Raw genomic sequence first — 26,113 nt, forward strand, 5'->3', positions numbered from 1 at the left:
GGTTCACTTCCTTCAATTTATATCGACAGTCTTCATGTACAAGTAGCTGAAAACCTTTCTTGCCCAACGGTCCTCCACCATTTCTCTCACTCGCTTCTCAAATTTTATCTTGCTGCTAGCTTCCCTGCCCTCAAATGATGTCCATCCCATATCACTTTGTACTCCCTGATTTGGTGTATTCCCGTGAGCTCCTAAGGCGAGCCTACCTATTCCACGTTGCTTAATGTCTAATCTTGCTTGAACTTCAGATCTCATGCACAAGACTGCATTGCCGAACGTCAGACCAAGAACCATGACCCATTTCTATATTGCTCTCACAATATCATACCTGTTATAATTCCACTGTGCTACCGCTGCATTCCAGTTACTCTTTAGTCGCCACGTATGTTTCGTGTTCCCTTAGGTACTCAGCCCCATTGCTTATCCATACGCCCAGATATTTGTATTTATCTGTTATCTCTAGCGTGACCTCCTGTATTCTAAGCTCACTACCTTTATTGTCCTTAAAAATCATGACTGCTGATTTTTCCTTACTGAACCTGAAATCTAATCTATCACCCTCATTACTGCAGATGTCCACCAATCTCTGCAAATCTTCCTTGTTGTCGGCCGTTAGCACTATATCATCTACGTACATCAATGCTGGTAGTGCCAGTTCAATGAGTTTCTTTTTGTTTGACGAAAGAATGGTTGAAGCCAAGTCCACTTTTCTCTGATTTCACCTCTAATCCTTGTAGGTACATCATGAATAATAAGGGTGACAAAGGACACCCCTGATAAAGCCCCGTTTTACCTCTGTAGACTTGGATACCTGTTTTTCCCACTTTTTAACTATCATGTTTCCTTTATAGGTATCCTCTAAAAGATTGGTGACTACTTCTTCCATGCCTAGTGTGTCTAGTATTCCTCACAATTCTTCTTGAACAACGCTATCGTACGCTCTCTTGATATCCAAAAATGCTAGCCACAGGGGCCTGTGTTCCTTTTCTGCTATTTCGATGCACTGCGTCAGTGAGAACAGATTGTCTTCCAACCTCCTGTGTTTTCGAAACCCATTCTGCAGTTCCCCCAGCACCCCCTCATCCTCTATTCATGCCTGCAGCCTTTCCTTTATAATCTGCATCGCCAGCCTGTAGACCACTGATGTCACTGTTATAGGACGGTAGTTGTTTAAGCCAGCTTTGTCCCCCTTTCCTTTTTAGATCATGCTCATCTTGCTAAGTTTTCATCCGTCGGGACTTCACCATCGATTAATATTTTGTTCACTGCCTCTCTCAAAGCCTGCTTAGACTTCGGACCTAATGTATTGATCAGCATAATTGAGATGCCATCTGGGCCTGTTGATGTACTACTAGGAACCCTTTCCTGAGCTCTTTCCCACTCCTAATGTGAACATGAAGCCATTGCACCACTTGAATCATCCTTGTCTATTGTGGTGCATAAAGCACTTTGTTGAAACTTTTGTGTCACCCTTGTTCTTATATATTCAAGAGCTTCGTCCCCTTCTAGCCTAGCACCTTAAGCTGTAGTTAAAAACCTCTGCTCTAGGTTCGTCTCCGTTTTTAGGGAGTTTAGAAGATTCAAAAATTTCGCAGCTGCCTTTCTGTATTTTTATGTACTTCTGCCAGCTACTGAGCTCCCTTTTTTCTAATATTTTCATTGATCAGAAGAGATGCATCCCTTTTACAGCTTAGAAAGTTTTCCCATTTTCTTTCGACATCATCTGCCGTTTACCCCGCTGCTTAGCATGTCTGTGTTTCCTAGAGTCTTCCTGACGTTTTGCTATGGCTCTCTTACCTTTCTCATCCTACCAACTTTTGGGTTTGTGTCTAGTGCGTGTGCGTGCGTGCGTGCGAGTGTGTGTGTGTGTGTGTGTGTGTGTGTGTGCGTGTGTGTGTGTGTGTGTGTGCGTGCGTGCGTGCGTGCGTGCGTGCGTGCGTGTGTGTGTGTGTGTGTGTGTGTGTGTGTGTGTGTGTGTGTGTACCGCCATACAACGGACATTTCAAAGAATAAAAACGCCAGGCTTGCGCTGACGACGCAGCGCAGTCACAGCGAAAACTAGAACAGCGTCCTTTCAGATCCTTTCCAAAACACTCAGTAAGTAACTACTGAAAGCACACTTGCTCGATACCCAGAAGGACATTATAATAAATTTTGGCTAGTAGGCGGGCATTCGCTGTGCTATTTTTTCGTCATTCTTCTGAGAAGCGGGGTATTCGCTAAACGCTTGCGAAGAATTTCGGGCCAATTATTCATGCTGTGGCTGACGACGATGAGGAATTATGGCTGAAGTGGGTATGCACCACAGTTAATATAGGGGGAAGAAGAACAAGCTTGTGTAATGGGTTGGAGCATTGGACGGCCCACTCGTTACGTCATGCGCATTGTGCGACGACTGGTTGTTCTTTCGCTGTTAGAACGCTTCAGAAGTCGTAATAACACGATTGCTTTTCCGACATCAAGCCTGCCTAAAGCATGTTTTCCAACTAGTCACAAGCACCAGCGTAGCTCGGTTGTAGAATACTGCGCTGGTACCCAGCGGGCCCGCGTTTGAGCCCCACTGTGTCTTTGTTGCTAGGTTTGCCAACAAGTCTCAAGCACCGGCGTAGCTCAGTCGTTTAATGTTGGGCTGGTACCCAGCAGACCCGAGTTTCAAGTGCCGTTATGTCTTTCATGCTAGGTTTTCTTTATTGCGCAATGTGATTACGGACACTGGTGGCGGCGGCAGATAACTGCGCGCGACCCGAGTTGCGATCTCTTAACAGAATGTGGAAATGTGGAAATATATGAGCGCATGAGGTTGAAGGAAAAGCACTTGACATGAAAGAGGCTCCAGCTTTCGCTGTAAAACGAGAGGTGGCTACTATATGCAGGAGACGCACGATTCACGCCTTAAGGAGCTTCGCCCATAAAGAGTTCCTGAAATTGCTCGTTGGCTCACTCAATAAAAAAGGGTAGGGGGGCACTTTGTATAACAATTTTTGTCGAATTGTCTTCGTGTAATGTTTTAGATTTTTTTTCCAAAAATTTCCAGTTGATAACGTATACTGAATTTAGTCCTTTTATCAAGCAGTAAGCAGAAATGTTGGTACTGCATATTCAATTCTAAACCACATAATGGCATATTTGTTTCCTAAAATCATCTTTGGAGAAATGAATTTTCGTGTAAAATATAAGTGTATAGGCCGTAGCAATACCAAAGCAAACTGTTAAAAGTAAATTTTAATCACATAGCTTCATTGGCAGCGTGCTAGAAAAGCAACATATTTAAGAAGTCACGAGGCTAAAAATGTGACAGCAGATGCACGAAGTGAATGTTGATGATGAATTGAAGTTCGTTGAAAGATCATGAATTGTTTAGTTAGTAAGAATGAAAATGTGTACGAGTCGAGAAGTTTATAAACACGAAGTTGGGGCTTGCAGTTTGCTTTGAACAGTACTGCTTTCTAATCACAGAATGCGAACAATCGTGGTCTTCCTATCGTGTCCATTAGAAAGTTTGCAAGTACTAGGCCAGTGTACTTGCTCTTGACGGTGGCTGGTAGGTTGTTAGATGCAGCGCTGCGAGTAAATAATGAACATGTGTTTCACTAACCAGTCATTGTCCAGTATTGTTAACCTCAAAGCATTCCATTAGGTCAATTAGGATCTGGTTGGCGTTCTCGTCAAGGCGTGACTGCTCGAGCCCGGTCCTGTTCCCGTTGTCGGCTGGCGAGTCACAGCTACCCGCACTCGATCTTACCTCTGAGTTAGCTTCGCGGCGTTGTCATTTTGCAGCCGCTTCTCGAGCTTGAACCTAGGGGTCAGAAACATGATTTTATTGTTGGGCTGCTGTATGGAGTGCCTTACGTTTGCGCTCCTCCATGATTGTGTTGAAGGCTTAGATGTGGGCAGCTTTATCAGCAGTTGCTTGCGGCATTGTGGTGTCGTTGTGTTAAGCGAGTGGGGTCAATTCAGGCGAAGCCACGTGGTGTACGTTTTATTTTAGTAAGTGCGCGCACGATGTAATTCCAGTCTTGGTATTGCCTGTTAAAAAGCCTGCGAGCAGAGTCGAACCGGTGCATGCTCTATTTTGTGATTGTATGGGTGCTCCGCACGCTTTATGAACAGTTTTGCGCATGACATCTTGACGTTCATCGAAGCGCATATTTCTGATCGGCTTGCGAGTGACGCTGCTCTAGTATACAGGCTATTTTTAAACCATGTACGCACTATGAGTGTCCTCTATACGATCTGCGCATCACTTGTGTTTCGGCACGCTGTTGACGAAGATGACGTGCATGATGAAAGCTTAGAGAGTTTCGCCCTTAAAATGAACAGCAGTTCAGACAGGTATTATATCAATGGGATGCTAGAATAAAGCTATTGAGAAGGCTTACAATCATATTATGATTCCAAGAATCTTTTGAATAGCGATAGCGGAAAAAAATGGCACATTATTAGATAAACGCAAGGGCTAATACATCTAACATTGATACCGGCATCGCTATAGACAATGAAAGCTTGGTTACACATTACTCACTTCCACGCAGTTCAAGCTTACTTCCACGAGTCGCTGATTGGTGAAAGAATGCGCTTGATTCAAATCAGAGCGGCGCCATAATTTGCGCTCTAATCTCCAAGCTCATTGGGTTACACGGCGCTAGTAAATGGTTAAGAATAGGTATAAGAATAAGTGTCTCGGCAATGAAACAACTAAAAAGGCGAAAATTTGAGAAAGCAAAAGGCACGTGGGCAAGCGTGTCAACACCTACGTTCGCGCCTTTGTTTCCGTGCGAGCGCCAACATGATGCTCACTAAACGGGACGCACCAAGCTAATGGCGCGGAAAGATAAGACTAGGCCACTTCCTTTAGTTTTATTGAGGTGGCTTAGTGGCAGTATCCGCTCCCCAAGCGTACTTCAGTTGGAAATTGGTGTTTCGCATAGTGATGACGTGATTAGCAGTATCTTGTATACACGATGAATTGAATGTATCGAACATACAGATACTCGTTTTCCGAGACGTGTCGTGATACAGATGCTAGATATTCAAAGGCTACCTAAGATAGCTATCTTCGTTATTGCCGACCTCGGAATGCGACATACAGACACATATCATTTGTATGCACTAAATATTTCCTGTGCAAAGACAGACCTCATATGTCGGGTTGCCATACATCTCATAATGCAGATCAAAAAAGTTCTCTCTGAAGTTTCGACTCATTAGCGTTGATTTCGCTCAGCGGGACGATACTCGTTAAATATATACTGATATTTCAGTTTTACATCACATTTTTTCTCGAATGGTGCTTACAGGATCTCTTGGGACGCATCCAAGGCGAAGGGGCCCTGCTGCGTCTTTTCACTACAATTATTCTGCGCTGGAATGTTTGTGGCAAGATGAACGCAATAAGAATAACCGAAATTAGCAGATGGCAACACAATTACTGGTCTTTGAACTTGAACACCTCAGCCGAATACACAAGCAAATGCTCCCTTTGACATCCCACTGATATCGAAGGCTGGTTCCAATCACCGTAGCCCTCTGACAAAGACATACCGGAAGACTCATCTCATGATTCCAGCGCGCCTAGCGTCCTTTTGGAATTTTTTTTGAGATTTCATATCTAAAACTGAAATCATTTTGTATCTGAGGAACTATGCAAAAGATTTTATAATCTTTAGGACACAATAAGCAGCAACATGGCAGGTAAGGGAGCGGTCAATGATTTATTTTAATCAGAAGCTCAGCCTTTAGCTAATTGACTGGCTGACTACCTATGGGGAACGTCATTTCCCTTATCAATAGCGCTCAGAAAACTGTTTTTCTGTGCAACAGATAACATCGAAGCCTTCTGAACACTTGTAATCACCCAAAATCTCCGTCGGCTGGTACCACACCATCATTTTACCTAACGTCTGTAGTCTGTTGCCTAAACGTGACTATCGCCTCAATTCTAGACTGCGATGCAGATATCGTTATTTTTACGAAAACTTGGCTGCATCCTGAAAAAATTCTCTGAAGCAAAGTTCAACTTTGCTTCAGTGATTTCCTTCAGCAGATACTGCCACTTCAGCCCACATCACTGAAGCAAAGTTCCACTTCGCTTCAGTGATGTGGGCTGCTGAACACTTGGAATTGGGAAACTCCTTCAGTGCCAGCCACTCTAGGTCCAACCAAACTGCACTAAGCTGGTGAAAAAAAAGCATGTCTGCTGCCACAGTTTATTATTTCACATACTTGCTTACCATGATCAAATGAAGGCATGACGTTTGCAAAAAGGGCACTCACTTCTTGTGGAACATGGCCTTTCAGGAAAGTCATACCTTCATTTGGTCGTGTGAGCGAGTATGTGAAATAGTAAAGTCTAAACTGTGGAGACAGGTGCACCTATTTTTTTTACCTCATTCATGCACTGTACTTTACTTAGGACCTGGAATGACTGGCACTAAAGAGATTTCCCAATGCCAAGAGTATCATACCTGACCATGCACGATAACAAGCGCATAGTCGAGCATGTGCTATCATACGAAACGCGTCATCTTTTGGAATCAGCATACTGAAAGCACCATGAGGGAGCATGCATCTTCAGTTAAACAAGCGCAACTTTAAACATGGTCAAACTTATGCAAAGCTGGTAAGCATGTCTATTAGGTTGTGCGTGCTTCTGTGCACAGCGTGTCAGGGCCTGTAACGGCCGCAAGGTATCGCTACACACAGTCATGAACGTGGCTCTACATCGTTCTCCTAGATGGTTTAGATATAATTCTATGTTGCTCGAAATCTGTCGAAAAGCTTTCGGTAGTATAACTACAATACGTCATCTGTAGCACTTGTGATGCGAGTTGATTAACCTTTTAGTACAGAAATCAACCTGTGATGTGCAATACCTCGATACCGTATACTCTTCTCGTATATCAGCCCTTATCATCAAGGCTATAAAGAGGCTTCCCCCAGTTACCTCCCATTTGCCTAACCCTGTGCACGTTTATTCCATCTTATGCTTGCAAATATTTCATTTTATCATTTGATGAAATCATATTTGCCTTCCTCATCTTTGTCTCTCTCAGCTTTTTTTTCCGTGCTTTGGTAGCCATTGAATCTCGCAAACTGGTTATTTTTTCTCTTCCTCACATTGCTTGAGCTGCCCAGGTCTACCTTTTTTCTTTTTATATATTTCAGCGAGAAGGTCACCTAAACCTCTTTTTTCTCTAATCAGATCTGCTGTTTAGTATCTCTATGTAATGACAAACATCTTCTGTTTCATCACTTGTTACATAGTTCTTAACTTGACTTGTTCTGCGCTTTTTTTCACCATCATTCAAGTTTCAAAACCATGTATTAGTTCTGGCAACATACAATAGTTGACCACTTTCCACTCTAGGGAGAGTTGTAAATTGCGTGTCATGATTTAAGAACAACTACTGTTAATGCTCTAGCTCATCCGTATTCTTCGCTGAATTTCTTTTCCCCTAAGTGGAGTGTCCTGTAAATATCTGCTTATATACACATATTTAAGGATTCTAGTGTTCTGCTGCCAGCTGCAAACTCTCGCTCTCTTCGTTGGTCTCCAAACAATTCATCTTTGTCTTTTACCAATTACTTAAACACTTTCTCGGCTTAGACTCTCCGTCTTTGCAGTTCGTTAGCATCACTGCTGAAAAGCACGATGTCATGTGCAAAGCGTAAGTACCGAGATATTCGCTGTCAATCTTTATTCCTGTTTCCTATCAACATGGTGGCTGAAATACTTCTGCTATGCATGCTGTAGATATTGCTCAGATTTGGTCTCCTCGCCAGATCCACTTCCCGAAACCAATTTTTTCTGCTCTGTTGTAGACTCTGTGTAGATGTTGGCTAGTTATTCATGTATGCATTATGCACTTCCTGCTCCAAGACTGCTGGTATCTCAACAGGGTCGAATGGCTTTTGTAGTTTCTGCAAGCCAAGTACATGAACGGGTTCTGCTTCGCAGACTTTTCAGTACGACAGCGCATGGCTATGATTCCCATTGGGACATCTGTTGATCTGTGTAAAATTCTTTGAATTTTTTCTTCTCTCTTTTTGTGTATTTGTGTGGTATTCATACTTTTAATATTCACTAGCACCTATTATCCGCCAGTAATTAAGGCATTTGTGCGTAAAGTATCACAAGCCTGTTGAAAACGAGATCTTCTTCATCTCCGATCTAGTGAACAATTTCACTGGATGATTTCTCGTGGGTCAGGTTTTGTAGGGCTCTATTCCATTCCCGTTTTCCTTTGATTCCCTAAGGGTGGGAAACCCAATCAGATTATATCCTGGTTAGGCTTCCGATTATCGTTCTCTTTTATTCTAACTTTGTTTTTATTTACTCATAGAACCTATGTGTTTTGGTGAACACTGGCTTCTTTGGCTGTTAGAAGGCCTATTTGTGAGCTGCAGAGCTCGTATATAGTGGAGTCTTCTACAACATTTACTATGTTGCTGGAACTGCTGAGAACGTTATTCTACTTTTAAAGTGTGCATGCGTTAGCAGTTTTGGGTTGTCGTGCTCCGTCCTTTCTTTCAATTCTTCATCTATTTATTTGGCACTATAATCTTTCATGTCGCCAATTTTCTTTTTGTTGATGAGCTACTTTAGCTCAGCTTATTAAGTTTTATAAAGTTTGTGGGTTGTCATTCGGCGCAGCCTCAAGTGGATCGAATCCACTTGAGGCTGCGCCGAAGGCAACAGTTTGCGCAGCTCTTCCCGCACGATCGCTCGGATCGTTTCACGCAGGTCGTCGGAGTCACTGGCTTGAGCAGCAGCGCATTCTGGAGTCAGGCGACGATTATACTGTCTGGTGTGCATGTCCAGCGTTTTTTCGATGGTGGTCGCCTCGGATACAAATTCTTGGACGGTGTTCGGTGGATTCCTCATTAGTCCCGCGAAGAGCTCCTGTTTGACCCCTCGCATGAGGAAACGAACTTTCTTTTCCTCAGGCATGTCTGGGTCAGCGTGACGGAATAGGCGAGTCATCTCCTCTGTGAAAATTCCAACCTTTTCATTTGGTAGCTGAACGCGGGTCTCGAGTAGAGCAGCGGCCCTCTCTTTGCGAGCGACGCTTGCGAACGTTTGCAGAAATGCGCCGCAGAAGACATCCCACGTTCGGAGCGTGGACTTCCGATTCTCTAGCCAGGTCCTTGCGGTGTCTTCCAGGTAGAAGTACACACGACGGAGCTTTTCTTCGTTGTCCCAGTGGTTGAGGGCGGCCACACGGTCGTGTGTTTCTAGCCAGGTTTCCGGGTCTTCAAACGATGAGCCATGGAACGTTGGTGGTTCCCTGAGTTGATGCGTTACGATCGCGGGCTGGGACGCTCCGGTTGTCATTGTCACTGCAGTCGAGGTCATGGTCTTGGTCTTCCGCGCCTTGTCTTGTAGAAGGCCGTACTCCGGTGGGAGACCTTGCTGTCGGCGGCTCGTTCGCTGTTCTTGGTTGGCGTCGGTGTCTTCTCCGCGACGGGGGCTGGGTTCACGGCTTGATGGGGGCGTCCGGTACATGAACGAAGCAGCACCTCCACCAGATGTCACGGGGTCGTGACGTGGCCAAAGACAGGAAACTTCGTGTTGGGATTTAACTGTTTATTTGGGCGAACCTGTGCCCGGTAATAGGAAAGTCTAATTACAGCAGCAGTCTTGCACAGATAGCAGTCTCGGACTGATAGTGGCGAACGCAGCGTCGGCCTTCGATCAACAACTGACAAGCGGCGAAGCGCATCGGCATTTATACCCTTGCCGTCGAATGTTCTAGCGTTATCGCTGGCGGTGGCGTAGGTTCCAGAACAATCTGTACCGTTTGCACAGTGGGCATGATCTTATCGAAATGATCTACTACAGTCCGGAACCTTCTCGAAACCTGCAGGCGCGGTTTGCGCCGAGAATCGTGTGGTGTTTCGGAACGATAACAAAAACTTGTGAAATGAAACGTGGCATTATTGTTAATATTCGCCCGCCCCAAAAATATTGTTCAGACGATTAGCAAGCAAGGCAAATTATATTACACATAAGCCTGAATATATGTGAGAAAGTATAATACTTTTATGAAAAAATATACTAGCATTTATTCGTCGAAAAATGTAATTGTTCCCTTTGTGATGTGAATGGGCATATAACATGAAACTGAAACGCGCATTTACAGGGGTAAATAAATATTTATTGTATAATAAAAAAGGAGGCTTTGCCGAATGTATGTGTTCGCGTTTGGCAGCTGTAGTCTCGTGCAAGGTGGTACATCTCCACCCCACCGACTAACATCTATGACAAATTTATTAAACAAACTATTTTGGGATCTGTAGAAGTTAAATGCCAAGGCATAATCAGAGAAAGAGGCATGATACAAAGATGAGTGTCACATATTGGACGCGGAAATTGGGCTTGGTGGTATCGAAGAAAGCGCGTCGTGTCACCCCTCTGTATGCGAATTCGCATCAAAGTGCGAGCGCGTCGATGAAGTTCTTTATATATATATATATATATATATATATATATATATATATATATATATATATATATATATATATATATATATATATATATATATATATATATATATATATATATTGTGAAGAAGAAAGAGCGTCGTTGGCAAGCAACATCGCCACCGCTTGGGTATTGGGTGCTGGGCTTCGCTCGCTCGGCTCGTGCTGATCATCGCCGCCATCTGCTTGACCATTGCTCTTGCACGATCGTGTTTCTTCGTAGGACCACCGTCGCAACAGTCGTCAATAAACCCTTTTTCAATTGGTGGAAGGTGCTGACATTCCCCGTCGCCTGAACCTGGGTGCTGCCATTCGCCGTCGCCTGAACCTGGAGCTGCGCAACCGAATGCTACCTCCCATCATGGCTACCAACAACGCGCAACCTGGCTCTTCCACTCCATCCCCCAGCAACCCCGGCGTTCTTCGTTTGCGAGAGCCCAAGGTCTTTAGCGGAGCTGATGAGACCGACGTGGAAGACTGGTTCGCTAACTATGAACTGGTGAGCGCTAACAACAAGTGGGATGACGCGGACAAATTGACTTACGTCATCTTTTACCTCACTGACGTGGCCAAAATGTGGTATAACAACCACAAAAACGACATCACGACGTAATCCATCTTTAAAACCTTGTTTGCTGACGTTTTTGGCCGACCCGCAGTCCGCAAGTCCAGAGCCGAACAACGCTTGCGGACTCGCGCACAAAAGCCAACGGAATCTTTCACCAGCTACATCGAAGACATTATTGGTCTTTGCAACCGTGTGAACACCACCATGCCCGAGTCGGAGAAGATTCAATACATCCTCAAAGGGATACATGACGGTGCATATCAGCTGCTCCTGGCCCGTAATCCTGCCACCGTTGCGGAACTTGTCACTTTGTGTCAAAGTTTCGACGAGTTGAGCAAGCAGCGCGCCCTGACTCGCCCATTTTCCTCACACGCCGACTCGCTCTCCAGTCTCACTTCTGTTCCCGACCACTCACCAACCCTGCAAGAGATTAAAGACTTTGTGCGTGAAGAAGTAGCTCGGCAACTGTCGTTGATTCCCTTCACGCAGCAGCCGTCGTCCTCTCGTCTGCCCTCACCACTCCGCGACGTTATTGCAGAAGAGGTAGCTCAGGCTGTTCCCGTCGCTGCCCACCAGCAGCCTGTGGCCATGCCTGTTGCCCATGCGCCGGCTATGCAGCCCGTGGCCGCGCCCCTTACGTATGCCCAGGTGGTACGTAGCAGACCCCGCCAGCAGCATTTGCCACCCATGTCTTCAGTCGCTCCCCACTCCGCCCCATTTTCGACACCTTGGGCCGCACCACGAGTCAGCAATTGGCGCACTCCTGACAATCGCCCGATCTGCTACGCCTGCGGTACTCCAGGACACGTGGCACGATATTGTCGCCGTCGCTTCCAACCACTCCGCGACGCTACTCGGCCGTTACCGTATGACCCACAGCCCATGCACATACCTGCTCCCTATCCCTCACCGCAGTATGGATGCACTAACTTTCCTGAGTCTCGGTCACACCAGCCTCAAACTCACTCTCCCCGCACCCCATCTCCTCGCAGGCGATCACTGTCCCCAATGCGTCCTAGACCCGCTTCCTCCAACCGGGAAAACTGAACGCCGCAGTTCCAGAGGCAAGAACTGCGCCGTCGTCGAAATGCTCAAGTCCTCGCACTTCACCAGCTAACGTCGTCGCTATATCTGTCGATGGTGTTTCTACCTTTGCCCTCGTCGACACAGGTGCTGCCGTTTCTGTTATAGCCGCCCAGCTCTGCCGCTCCCTACGCAAAGTGACCACGCCACTCTCTGGACTATCGCTTCGTACAGCTAGCGCACAAAAAGTTCGACCTCTTGGCACCTGTACGGCCCACATATTCATCCAAGGCTCTATGTACGTTGTCGAGTTCATCGTCCTTTCGGTGTGCTCGCATGACGTTATCCTCGGGTGGGACTTTCTGTCAAATCATCATGCCATCATCGACTGCGCATGCGCTGAAGTTCAATTTTCGCACCTGTGTGACGAACCTTTGCGCGAAACCCTTGAGCGGTTGCCAAAACTTGTCGTGCGTGAGGACACTGAAATTCCGCCAGCCTCTCTTGCCGTTGTCCCGGTTTGCTGCGATGACTATAACGATGCTACAGTAATGTTTACACCTTCCGACATTTTCATGAGCCGCAGAGCCGTTTCCTTGCCTTTCGCTACACTTGGCGTCACTGCGGGCCGAAGCAATATTTTCGTCCACAACCCCCTTTCTGCACCGCTTACGCTACTTGCCGGCGAATGTCTTGGTCGAGTGGAGTACCTCGATTCCTGTGTATTCCTTAACATGCCAGACGAATCGTGCAGTAGCGCCTCGACCGAACTTCATGCCCTTTCCCCACTGGAGTGCTCATCGAGTGACACCTTCTCGAGTTCCATCGCCGACACCTTAAGTGCCCATGAACGCGCCGAGCTTCTTAATCTCCTCCAGCACTTCGCGAATTCATTCGACGTTTCTCAGCCGCAATTGGGTCGGACTTCCGCAGTGCACCACTACATTGACACCGGTTCGCACCAGCCATTGCGTCAAAGACCGTACCGTGTCTCTCCTGCAGAACGTCACGTCATCAACGACCAGGTCGAAGAGATGCTACGCCGTCGCGTTATTCGACCATCGCACAGTCCTTGGGCATTTCCTGTCGTTCTAGTTCGAAAAAAAGATGGATCGATTCGATTTTGCGTCGACTACCGGCGATTAAACAAGGTGACGCGGAAAGACGTCTATTCATTACCGCGCATAGACGACGCCCTTGACAGCCTACAAGGAGCCGAATTCTTCTCCTCCTTAGACTTACGATCTGGATACTGGCAGGTTCCTATGGCAGAAGCTGATCGCCAGAAAACTGCGATCATTACACCAGATGGCCTGTACGAATTTAACGTAATGCCATTTGGTCTTTGTAATGCTCCTGCCACGTTTGAACGGCTCATGGACAACACACTGCGTGGACTGAAGTGGTCTGTGTGTCTATGCTACCTCGACGACATTGTCGTTTTCTCTCCCGATTTTCCTACGCATCTGCTTCGGCTCCAACTGGTTCTGACGTGTTTAACCAACGCTGGGCTCCAACTGAACCTTAAAAAGTGCCGCTTCGCCGCGCGAGAGCTGTCCATCTTAGGGCACATCGTCTCCAAGCATGGTGTTCGACCCGACCCTGCAAAACATCGAGCAGTCGCTGAGTTCCCGAAACCTACTACACTGAAAGAATTACGCAGTTTTGTCGGACTATGTTCGTACTTCCGGCGCTTCGTGCGAAATTTTGCATCGATCATGTCACCACTGACCAACCTCCTACGCGGTGATGCAGACCTTTCATCCTGGTCTTCTGACTGCGACGTCGCGTTTGCCACGCTCCGTAGTCTGCTAACATCTCCTCCAATTCTTCGGCATTTCGACCCAACAGCTGCAACGGAAGTTCACACAGACGCTAGTGGGGTTGGTCTAGGCGCCGTCCTCGCCCAACGCAAGCCGGGCTACTCCGAATACGTCGTCGCTTATGCGAGTCGCACACTTACTAAAGCTGAGGCCAATTACAGCGTCACTGAAAAAGAGTGCTTGGCGCTAGTGTGGGCGCTTCGCAAGTTCCGCCCTTATTTGTACGGTCGCCCATTCGACCTGGTAACGGACCACCATGCACTTTGTTGGCTTGCCACATTGAAAGACCCTTCTGGCCGCCTAGCTCGGTGGGCACTGCAAATTCAGGAGTACGACATTCGTGTCATCTATCGCAGCGGACGCAATCATTCTGACGCCGACGCCCTGTCGCGTTCGCCTTTACCTCCCGACTCGGCCTGCGGAACCACTGGTATCTCCATCGCATCTCTCGACCTCGACTCCTTTACCAGTGAACAACACAAGGACCCGTGGATCGCTTCTCTTTTTAACTGTCTTTCTGGATCGTCAACCACTGCGGTACCACGATCTCTCCGACGTCAAGCTGCTCATTTCGCCATTCGTGATCGGCTACTACACCGACGCAACTACGCCCCCGAAGGTCGTAAGTGGCTCTTGGTTGTCCCGCGCAGCTTGCGATCACAAATCTGCGCCTCCTTTCACGACGATCCCCAATGTGGTCATGCCGGAGTTTTCAAAACTTACGAACGCATTCGCCATCGCTTCTACTGGCGCGGAATGTATAATTTCGTTAGAAAATTCGTTATGGGCTGTCCTGACTGTCAACGTCGCAAATCACCGCCTTTCCACTCGTCCGGTGCGCTTCAACCGCTTCCGTGCCCTGCCAAACCTTTCGATCGGATCGGAATTGATCTCTATGGCCCTCTACCGACAACATCAGATGAAAATCGGTGGATTATAGTCGCTGTGGACCATTTAACACGCTACGCTGAGACCGCCGCCCTTCGAAGTGCCACTGCGCGGGACGTAGCATCCTTCATCCTTCATCGCTTGATATTACGACATGGTGCACCTCGAGAACTACTAAGCGATCGAGGTCGAGCCTTCCTATCAGAAGTCGTCACGTCTCTGCTTTCTGAATGCCATGTTGTTCATCGCAAGTCCACGGCATACCACCCGCAGACTAACGGGCTCACGGAAAGATTTAACCGCACCCTTGGCGATATGCTCGCCATGTATGTGACATCCGATCATACTAACTGGGATCGCATTCTTCCATTCATTACGTTCGCATATAACACCGCGGCACAGTCTACCACTGGATTTTCACCTTTCTTTCTTCTTTATGGACGCGAACTATCCCACACCATCTATACTCTCCTTCCATACCGTCCTGACGCATCCGAATGCCCATCTGTGTCCGAAGCTGCCCGAAATGCGGAAGAGTGCCGTGAACTCGCACGCACCTTTACGTCTCGAGAACAACAGCGCCAGAAAGAAAACAACGTCGACTCTTCACAGAGCCCCAGCTATTCCCCGGGATCACTTGTATGGCTGGCTGTTCCTTACCAAACCCCCGGCATTTCCTCAAAACTCGTTCCAAAGTACGAGGGCCCATACCGCGTTTTGGAGCAAACCTCGCCGGTGAATTTTCTCATCGAGCCACTTTCCCATCTGACGACATGCGCCGGCGTGGACGTGACATCGTCCACGTCGCCCGCCTTAAGCCATATTATAGCCCTCTGCCTCCAGACTCTTAGGTCGCCAGGATGGCTCTTTTTCGGCGGGGGCAAATTGTGAAGAAGAAAGAGCGTCGTTGGCAAGCAACATCGCCACCGCTTGGGTATTGGGTGCTGGGCTTCGCTCGCTCGGCTCGTGCTGATCATCGCCGCCATCTGCTTGACCGTTGCTCTTGCACGATCGTGTTTCTTCGTAGGACCACCGTCGCAACAATCGTCAATAAACCCTTTTTCAATATATATATATATATATATATATATATATATATATATATATATATATATATATATATATATATATATATATATATATATATATTATGAAGTCTTGGTAGTCTTGGCTGCGACAGCGTTTATTTGAGGAAAGACCTCGCAAAACTAACGGGCAGAGCCAGCACACAGACGATGACGATGATGATCGGCGGTGTACAATAGATGTCCCAACAGTTTGAATTCGATGTGCTGTAGTATTAGTGCGTCCCAGCTTAGACGAGCAAATATCGAAAAAATTTGCATGTTTCTGTAACAATGCGAGCAGCTGCTGCCTCTGTGAATATGTCAATTCGCTGCTGATAGTGGTGGTAAAGGCGGAGGAAGAAACATGCTCACCGAGGCAAGGTTCTTTGGATGCGATGGCCTGAAGTGGCGTGACGAGTACAGGCTCGAAGTCAGCAACACGGGCCACAGTAGTGCCCTGTGGCAGTAAGATCTTCTCCGGTGTAGAGTTAACAGCGGTGACAAGTGCCGAGCCATTGCAAAAACGAACGACACCGGACGGAAGAACTATACCTTTGCGAACGCAAAGTGGTGACGGTGAGACCAATACATTCCCGTGATAGATGTCGTTGGACGTAATGCTGACAGTTTGCTCTTGTAGTGGCGGGAGTTCGATGTCTTTCGCAGCGACCAGACGAAGTGGCTTCTGGTTATCGTCGTCAAGCATGTAGTCGGTGTCAGCGAGGTGAACGACGCTTGTCCACAACAAATCGCCGCGGAAGTAGATGATAGAAAATCCCACCCAAAAATTAGTTCGTGAAAGCAGCGGGACAGGGCAGCAAACTGGACATGATGGCGGATGCCGTCGATGAAAACACGCACAGTACAAAGCGCGGAAGGGCGAATGACGTTCCCCTGGGCAGCAACTAATGTGGGGCCATCGTAAGGCGTCATTACTTTCCTTAAATGTTCACACAAATCAGCACGTATCACAGAAAATGTCGCACCTGTGTCCACCAAAGCATCGACTCGCACTCCTTCCACTTCCACAGAAACCATGTTACACGGGCCTAATGGAGGAATTTCAGTTCTAATTCCAAATGCAGTTTTTCGTCCACAAACTGCATCACTTAGTTTTCCGAATGAATATCAGAGGTGAATGAGGCGGGCCAAAGTGGAGAAGTGGAACGGCGGAAGGGTGAAGGCGAGCGGCGTCTCGTGTTTCGGCTGTTTCGTGGTGCAGTCGATGCAGGAGGAGATGGAGACCGGTGCGGGGGTGACGAATAACGCCGACCTTGATAAGACGCCCCGGTGTACAAATCCCGTTCACGCACATCGTTCCTACGCTCATCTTGCTGGCGCTTTCGGCAGAAACGAGATATGTGGCCGCGATAGCCACAGTAGTAGCATACAGGGCGAGATGAGCGCCACGGTGGGGAATAGAAGGCATTCGGGGCACCTGGAGATAGCGCGGTCAGGTGGGCCGAAGGGTCAGGGGGCACGGAATGGTAGTTAACCGGGGTAGCAGCAGCAACTGACGCGTAGGATGGACGTGGCGATGTCGCGTGGGCGTCGCTGGGAGGCACGGCAGCAACTTGAGAGTACGTGGCTATAGGGTGAGAAGCAGGTGGCTGTACGGGCGCAGAGCCAGTCAGGGATGTAAGTTCCTCCCTGATGATGTCACGTAAGGCATTCCCGAAGGCTGTGTAGGTCGCGGTGTAGGAGGTGTGAAGCCCATGGACCGCAATTCTTCGCGTGTAATGTCCCGGATGAGGTCACGCAGATGGCCATCTGACGTGGAGTGGTGGTCGCCGATGTCTGGTTGAAGGCGAACGGAGTCCAGCGCATCAAGGCGCTGGCATGTCGCCACGACATCAGCGATGGTAGCTGGGTTTTGCACAGCGAGGGCATTAAAGGCAACAGGCCCAATGCCTTTCAATATGTGGCGCACTTTGTCCGATTCCGGCATGGATTTATTGACACGCCAGCAGAGTGCGAGGATATCCTCAATGCATGAAGTATACGATTCACTGGGATGTTGTCGGCGAGTATCGAGTGTCCTCTTCGCGACGGCGGATTGAATGTCTGGTGTCCCAAAGACGTGCCGCAGCTGCTGCTGGAAGGTAGCCCAGTCGGGTAAGTCAACGACGTGGTTAAAATACCATGTCTTCGCGACTCCGACCAGATAAAAAGGCACGTAACGCAGTTTGGCGGCCTCATCCCACCTATTAGCGGCACTTACGCGTCGTAGTCATCAAGCCAGTCTTCTACGTCTTCTCCCCGAAGACCAGCGAAAAGCGGGGGTTCCCGCTGATGTCCGTGTATGTAAGTAGGAGGGGCAGCTTGCGTCGGTGCGTGGTTGATGACATCAGTGCCGGTAGGCTCGGTCTGGGACATGCTGCCTGACTGTGGGCGCAAGCGGTGGCCTTAACGAAGCTCCAGGGGGTATAGCGGGCTGCGGGAGGTCAGAGGACCGAAAATCCACCTCCACCACGTATGAAGTCTTGGTAGTCTTGGCTGCGACAGCGTTTATTTGAGAAAAGACCTCGCAAAACGAACGGGCAGAGCCAGCACACAGACAATGACGATGATGATGACCCAGAGTGGCAATGAGGGCAAAGAGACAAGCGGATGATGGTGATTGTGATTATGCAGGGATGAGGACGATGTAAGTTACAAATGCCCACAATATATATATATATATATATATATATATATATATATATATATATATATATAAGGGAAAGAAGTGTATACCTAAGGGCTCGTTTTTCCGTGTTTTTAACACAATAATAATGAGATATAACAGACAGTAATGCCAAGGAATGTACAGGGGAAGTTATTAACATTAATGGAATGTAAATAAGAAGAAAGAAAAGTGGATGAAAAAATTACCAACTGTAAGCAGGAATCGAACCTACGACCTTCGAATTACGCGTTCGATGCTCTAACCACTGAGCTATTACAGCGGCACTCCCTCCATCCACTTTTTTGGGTTTATCTGTGAATTTAGAAGTAGGAGCGACAGTCAGCGCCATCTATAAGCCAAACAACGAGTGTGAAAACACTCTTATGCGCATGTTTGGCGTCACGTAGCACGTGAACTTATTATGAGCGGGCAGCTGATTAATTGTCCCTCTTATACAACCTAAACACACCAAGTCTGCCAGTACGAGACCCTCGTTCAATGAAAATAAGGGAAAGAAGTGTATACCTAAGGGCTCGTTTTTCCGTGTTTTTAACACAATAATAATGAGATATAACAGACAGTAATGCCAAGGAATGTACAGGGGAAGTTATTAACATTAATGGAATGTAAATAAGAAGAAAGAAAAGTGGATGAAAAAATTACCAACTGTAAGCAGGAATCGAACCTACGACCTTCGAATTACGCGTTCGATGCTCTAACCACTGAGCTATTACAGCGGCACTCCCTCCATCCACTTTTTTGGGTTTATCTGTGAATTTAGAAGTAGGAGCGACAGTCAGCGCCATCTATAAGCCAAACAACGAGTGTGAAAACACTCTTATGCGCATGTTTGGCGTCACGTAGCACGTGAACTTATTATGAGCGGGCAGCTGATTAATTGTCCCTCTTATACAACCTAAACACACCAAGTCTGCCAGTACGAGACCCTCGTTCAATGAAAATAAGGGAAAGAAGTGTATACCTAAGGGCTCGTTTTTCCGTGTTTTTAACACAATAATAATGAGATATAACAGACAGTAATGCCAAGGAATGTACAGGGGAAGTTATTAACATTAATGGAATGTAAATAAGAAGAAAGAAAAGTGGATGAAAAAATTACCAACTGTAAGCAGGAATCGAACCTACGACCTTCGAATTACGCGTTCGATGCTCTAACCACTGAGCTATTACAGCGGCACTCCCTCCATCCACTTTTTTGGGTTTATCTGTGAATTTAGAAGTAGGAGCGACAGTCAGCGCCATCTATAAGCCAAACAACGAGTGTGAAAACACTCTTATGCGCATGTTTGGCGTCACGTAGCACGTGAACTTATTATGAGCGGGCAGCTGATTAATTGTCCCTCTTATACAACCTAAACACACCAAGTCTGCCAGTACGAGACCCTCGTTCAATGAAAATAAGGGAAAGAAGTGTATACCTAAGGGCTCGTTTTTCCGTGTTTTTAACACAATAATAATGAGATATAACAGACAGTAATGCCAAGGAATGTACAGGGGAAGTTATTAACATTAATGGAATGTAAATAAGAAGAAAGAAAAGTGGATGAAAAAATTACCAACTGTAAGCAGGAATCGAACCTACGACCTTCGAATTACGCGTTCGATGCTCTAACCACTGAGCTATTACAGCGGCACTCCCTCCATCCACTTTTTTGGGTTTATCTGTGAATTTAGAAGTAGGAGCGACAGTCAGCGCCATCTATAAGCCAAACAACGAGTGTGAAAACACTCTTATGCGCATGTTTGGCGTCACGTAGCACGTGAACTTATTATGAGCGGGCAGCTGATTAATTGTCCCTCTTATACAACCTAAACACACCAAGTCTGCCAGTACGAGACCCTCGTTCAATGAAAATAAGGGAAAGAAGTGTATACCTAAGGGCTCGTTTTTCCGTGTTTTTAACACAATAATAATGAGATATAACAGACAGTAATGCCAAGGAATGTACAGGGGAAGTTATTAACATTAATGGAATGTAAATAAGAAGAAAGAAAAGTGGATGAAAAAATTACCAACTGTAAGCAGGAATCGAACCTACGACCTTCGAATTACGCGTTCGATGCTCTAACCACTGAGCTATTACAGCGGCACTCCCTCCATCCACTTTTTTGGGTTTATCTGTGAATTTAGAAGTAGGAGCGACAGTCAGCGCCATCTATAAGCCAAACAACGAGTGTGAAAACACTCTTATGCGCATGTTTGGCGTCACGTAGCACGTGAACTTATTATGAGCGGGCAGCTGATTAATTGTCCCTCTTATACAACCTAAACACACCAAGTCTGCCAGTACGAGACCCTCGTTCAATGAAAATAAGGGAAAGAAGTGTATACCTAAGGGCTCGTTTTTCCGTGTTTTTAACACAATAATAATGAGATATAACAGACAGTAATGCCAAGGAATGTACAGGGGAAGTTATTAACATTAATGGAATGTAAATAAGAAGAAAGAAAAGTGGATGAAAAAATTACCAACTGTAAGCAGGAATCGAACCTACGACCTTCGAATTACGCGTTCGATGCTCTAACCACTGAGCTATTACAGCGGCACTCCCTCCATCCACTTTTTTGGGTTTATCTGTGAATTTAGAAGTAGGAGCGACAGTCAGCGCCATCTATAAGCCAAACAACGAGTGTGAAAACACTCTTATGCGCATGTTTGGCGTCACGTAGCACGTGAACTTATTATGAGCGGGCAGCTGATTAATTGTCCCTCTTATACAACCTAAACACACCAAGTCTGCCAGTACGAGACCCTCGTTCAATGAAAATAAGGGAAAGAAGTGTATACCTAAGGGCTCGTTTTTCCGTGTTTTTAACACAATAATAATGAGATATAACAGACAGTAATGCCAAGGAATGTACAGGGGAAGTTATTAACATTAATGGAATGTAAATAAGAAGAAAGAAAAGTGGATGAAAAAATTACCAACTGTAAGCAGGAATCGAACCTACGACCTTCGAATTACGCGTTCGATGCTCTAACCACTGAGCTATTACAGCGGCACTCCCTCCATCCACTTTTTTGGGTTTATCTGTGAATTTAGAAGTAGGAGCGACAGTCAGCGCCATCTATAAGCCAAACAACGAGTGTGAAAACACTCTTATGCGCATGTTTGGCGTCACGTAGCACGTGAACTTATTATGAGCGGGCAGCTGATTAATTGTCCCTCTTATACAACCTAAACACACCAAGTCTGCCAGTACGAGACCCTCGTTCAATGAAAATAAGGGAAAGAAGTGTATACCTAAGGGCTCGTTTTTCCGTGTTTTTAACACAATAATAATGAGATATAACAGACAGTAATGCCAAGGAATGTACAGGGGAAGTTATTAACATTAATGGAATGTAAATAAGAAGAAAGAAAAGTGGATGAAAAAATTACCAACTGTAAGCAGGAATCGAACCTACGACCTTCGAATTACGCGTTCGATGCTCTAACCACTGAGCTATTACAGCGGCACTCCCTCCATCCACTTTTTTGGGTTTATCTGTGAATTTAGAAGTAGGAGCGACAGTCAGCGCCATCTATAAGCCAAACAACGAGTGTGAAAACACTCTTATGCGCATGTTTGGCGTCACGTAGCACGTGAACTTATTATGAGCGGGCAGCTGATTAATTGTCCCTCTTATACAACCTAAACACACCAAGTCTGCCAGTACGAGACCCTCGTTCAATGAAAATAAGGGAAAGAAGTGTATACCTAAGGGCTCGTTTTTCCGTGTTTTTAACACAATAATAATGAGATATAACAGACAGTAATGCCAAGGAATGTACAGGGGAAGTTATTAACATTAATGGAATGTAAATAAGAAGAAAGAAAAGTGGATGAAAAAATTACCAACTGTAAGCAGGAATCGAACCTACGACCTTCGAATTACGCGTTCGATGCTCTAACCACTGAGCTATTACAGCGGCACTCCCTCCATCCACTTTTTTGGGTTTATCTGTGAATTTAGAAGTAGGAGCGACAGTCAGCGCCATCTATAAGCCAAACAACGAGTGTGAAAACACTCTTATGCGCATGTTTGGCGTCACGTAGCACGTGAACTTATTATGAGCGGGCAGCTGATTAATTGTCCCTCTTATACAACCTAAACACACCAAGTCTGCCAGTACGAGACCCTCGTTCAATGAAAATAAGGGAAAGAAGTGTATACCTAAGGGCTCGTTTTTCCGTGTTTTTAACACAATAATAATGAGATATAACAGACAGTAATGCCAAGGAATGTACAGGGGAAGTTATTAACATTAATGGAATGTAAATAAGAAGAAAGAAAAGTGGATGAAAAAATTACCAACTGTAAGCAGGAATCGAACCTACGACCTTCGAATTACGCGTTCGATGCTCTAACCACTGAGCTATTACAGCGGCACTCCCTCCATCCACTTTTTTGGGTTTATCTGTGAATTTAGAAGTAGGAGCGACAGTCAGCGCCATCTATAAGCCAAACAACGAGTGTGAAAACACTCTTATGCGCATGTTTGGCGTCACGTAGCACGTGAACTTATTATGAGCGGGCAGCTGATTAATTGTCCCTCTTATACAACCTAAACACACCAAGTCTGCCAGTACGAGACCCTCGTTCAATGAAAATAAGGGAAAGAAGTGTATACCTAAGGGCTCGTTTTTCCGTGTTTTTAACACAATAATAATGAGATATAACAGACAGTAATGCCAAGGAATGTACAGGGGAAGTTATTAACATTAATGGAATGTAAATAAGAAGAAAGAAAAGTGGATGAAAAAATTACCAACTGTAAGCAGGAATCGAACCTACGACCTTCGAATTACGCGTTCGATGCTCTAATATATATATATATATATATATATATATATATATATATATATACGATGACTTAACCTATCCACTGATGAAGGAAGGACCTCTCCCGAAACTGTTTTGAAATACATATATGAATATTTATTGACAACGCTTCCGTTGTGTTATAACCCATATGTTCACATAGACAAACTGGCCCATTGAAATGTTACACTCTACTCTCAGCATGTATATATATATATATATATATATATATATATATATATATATATATATTGCGGGGAGTGGAAAGTTATTTAGCCTCCCCCTTCCCACCCCCTCCACCGGTCGCGAAAGAGTTGAAACGCCCCTGGTGCCGTCTGACTCTAGGAATCCCGGCAACGAAGCCGCCAATGACCACGCCTCCGAGGTCTCAAAAACCGGGCGGCGGCGGACTTCGAGTCGGACTCTTCAGGGAGCGCATGCATTCCTTCATTGAGATTACTGAAGCATACCGCGCGAAACACCAGCTATACCCTCCACCCCGTCGATCCCTGGACAATTTTCATCAGATATTATGGTGTCGCCTCGAGACCCGCACACTTCCCTCTCCCTATTTCCTTTCGCGCATCTACCCAGGAGCATACTCCTCGTCCTGTGCTCAATACGCTCACCCCCATGCATCTCTTACCCACATCCTCCTAGAAATGCCTGACGGACCCTCCCCCGAGGGACCCGCAGCCACTGACCACATGCAAGGAATGGAAGACCCTGCTGCGCTCGACGGACCCGGCCACGGAGGAAGGAAATGTGGACCCGGCCAAGTAGAAGACCGCTACTGACTAGGCCGCCCACGTTGTGCAACTACATGAACTCATGAACGCATATTGCGGTGGGGGTCGTGCGGCGACCCTGGGCCGTACGTTCCCGAATATCTTGGTCTAATAAAGTTTTTACCACCACCACAAGCTGGCATGCTTGTGCAAGTGCCAACTACTGGTTTTATGAACATCTGCAACTTTTCAGCATATGTCCGTGCGTGCAACATTTGTACATATATATAGCGCCATTTCATGACGTGCCTCAAAATAAAAAAAATGCAACATGGTCATCTTCCCTCCGCATGTTTTGCATTACGTAAATTCCCAGTTATTTGGGTCTACCGATTTTTTTCGATACATTTTGTAGCATGAGGATGCATTTGGTTGTTGTATTTTATCATGCCTTTCCCTATTTGTTCTGTTTGTTTGAAAAGAAACTTTTTGTAACAAGTCACCGCTGTTTATATTCGTTCAACATGAAATACTTTTGCTTGACCATTTGCAAGTGCAGCGTGAAACAAACACTTTATTATTAGTGAGATTAACACTTTGTCACAAAATTTCGTAATCCCAGACATTTATGAGTACTTCAATGTACCAGAACAGTTTCAAATCAACTACTAAATCAAAGTACTTCGACTATATTCCGTTCTCTGCCTTCATCTCTACTTTCTCCATAGTAGTAAACCAATATTTGCAAAAAAGTATGGTATAGGGAAAAAAACACACTTACCGGCATTCAGCTTGTGTAACCTTTGACCGGTCGGTACATCGAAAGAACTTCCCCTGTAGAGAAACATTGCAAAACCACCCAAATGACATGGCAGCACACAGGAACCTGCTTATAACATTACACTAAATGAGAGTCACGGCTGAGTATTTTCCCACCGAATAAGTATCAAGTTTCACAAAATCTTTTTCGAAGGTATTTGGTGACGAAACCAACATATAATTCTGAGACAGGGTGCATAGATGGACTCACGATTAGTTTTAACCACCAGAAGTGTTGTATAAGTAAATGCGACAAACACAACAGATTAATACAAAGAGTAACCTTTCTTGATGTTTAAGTTGTTCTTACGAAGGAGGGGGGGGGGGGAGAAGCTTTATTAGAGACCTTAGTCACTCGTTCAACCTGGTTGATGAGCGCTCGGTGGAAGTTAACTAAGCCAGAACAGGATATGGCCGCACGTGTTATTTGTGTAACTGTCAGCATAGGACATCGTTTAAACAACCCCGTGAAATGTATAGAGCTTGTACATAAACAGAGCTTGTATTTGAATCAACAAGTGCCCTAGATAACGTATTAGTTGTAGACGCCGTTTACATTGATTTCAGAAAGGCTTTTGATCTCTTTTTGCACTTTTGGTTAATAGAAAAAATTCAATAGCATAACGTGAACACATAAGTTATATCTTGTGTAAGACAATGCCTATGTCCACGTAATCAGAGGGTTCCTATTAACAACGCAAGCTCTCACGAGATTGGAATGACATCTGGAGTTGTACAAGGTTCTTTTCCGTGCCCTTTATTATTTTCATTTTTTAGACGATATCAGTGATACTGCCAGCTGCTGTGCAATTATTGGCATAAGTCTGCGTTTTCTAGAGCATAATCTGTGATCAAGAATATTCTGTTTTATTGCGAGGGGATTTAGACAAATTATTTCAAGGGTGCAATATTTTCAAAAGAAAATGTGCAAAAAGCTTTAGTAACACTATGAAAATCGCATTTATAAGGAAGCAGATAACTCATGATTGATTTAACCTAATCGGCAACACCACTTCATTAGTGAATTATTTTATTATTTAGGAGTAATGCTAGCAGAAACTTTATTTTCGCATTTTCATATTCAATACGTAACAGCTAAACATTGTAAAGTATTGGGGTTTCTGCGGAGAAACGCAAAATACTTCTCCATAGAAACAAAACAACCATGGTATGTAATGAATGTCCGGTCTATACTAGAATACCCTTGCACAGTAAGAA

At 45.7% G+C, this 26,113-nt stretch overlaps 1 protein-coding gene and 10 non-coding genes across 11 annotated transcripts in view; all 11 read right to left on the minus strand.

Annotated features, from left to right (window-relative positions):
* The window catches only part of LOC119162950 (muscle calcium channel subunit alpha-1-like), a 1,445,695-nt gene that overhangs the window by 570,573 nt on the left and 849,009 nt on the right, over positions 1-26,113 (minus strand). The window contains exon 27 of the mRNA XM_075882643.1: positions 24,858-24,910. Within this exon, the coding sequence (XP_075738758.1) occupies positions 24,858-24,910 (53 nt within the window). The remainder of the gene's footprint in view (positions 1-24,857; positions 24,911-26,113) is intronic.
* Positions 18,727-18,799, minus strand: TRNAT-CGU (transfer RNA threonine (anticodon CGU)). Its single transcript has one exon. It is a non-coding gene; the product is annotated as a tRNA-Thr (tRNA).
* TRNAT-CGU (transfer RNA threonine (anticodon CGU)) lies at positions 19,184-19,256 on the minus strand. The gene has a single exon. It is a non-coding gene; the product is annotated as a tRNA-Thr (tRNA).
* On the minus strand, positions 19,641-19,713 carry TRNAT-CGU (transfer RNA threonine (anticodon CGU)). Its single transcript has one exon. It is a non-coding gene; the product is annotated as a tRNA-Thr (tRNA).
* Positions 20,098-20,170, minus strand: TRNAT-CGU (transfer RNA threonine (anticodon CGU)). The gene has a single exon. It is a non-coding gene; the product is annotated as a tRNA-Thr (tRNA).
* On the minus strand, positions 20,555-20,627 carry TRNAT-CGU (transfer RNA threonine (anticodon CGU)). Its single transcript has one exon. It is a non-coding gene; the product is annotated as a tRNA-Thr (tRNA).
* TRNAT-CGU (transfer RNA threonine (anticodon CGU)) lies at positions 21,012-21,084 on the minus strand. The gene has a single exon. It is a non-coding gene; the product is annotated as a tRNA-Thr (tRNA).
* Positions 21,469-21,541, minus strand: TRNAT-CGU (transfer RNA threonine (anticodon CGU)). Its single transcript has one exon. It is a non-coding gene; the product is annotated as a tRNA-Thr (tRNA).
* On the minus strand, positions 21,926-21,998 carry TRNAT-CGU (transfer RNA threonine (anticodon CGU)). The gene has a single exon. It is a non-coding gene; the product is annotated as a tRNA-Thr (tRNA).
* TRNAT-CGU (transfer RNA threonine (anticodon CGU)) lies at positions 22,383-22,455 on the minus strand. Its single transcript has one exon. It is a non-coding gene; the product is annotated as a tRNA-Thr (tRNA).
* TRNAT-CGU (transfer RNA threonine (anticodon CGU)) lies at positions 22,840-22,912 on the minus strand. The gene has a single exon. It is a non-coding gene; the product is annotated as a tRNA-Thr (tRNA).

Source organism: Rhipicephalus microplus, unplaced genomic scaffold, assembly GCF_043290135.1.
Source record: "Rhipicephalus microplus isolate Deutch F79 unplaced genomic scaffold, USDA_Rmic scaffold_13, whole genome shotgun sequence".
NCBI lineage: Eukaryota > Metazoa > Arthropoda > Arachnida > Ixodida > Ixodidae > Rhipicephalus > Rhipicephalus microplus.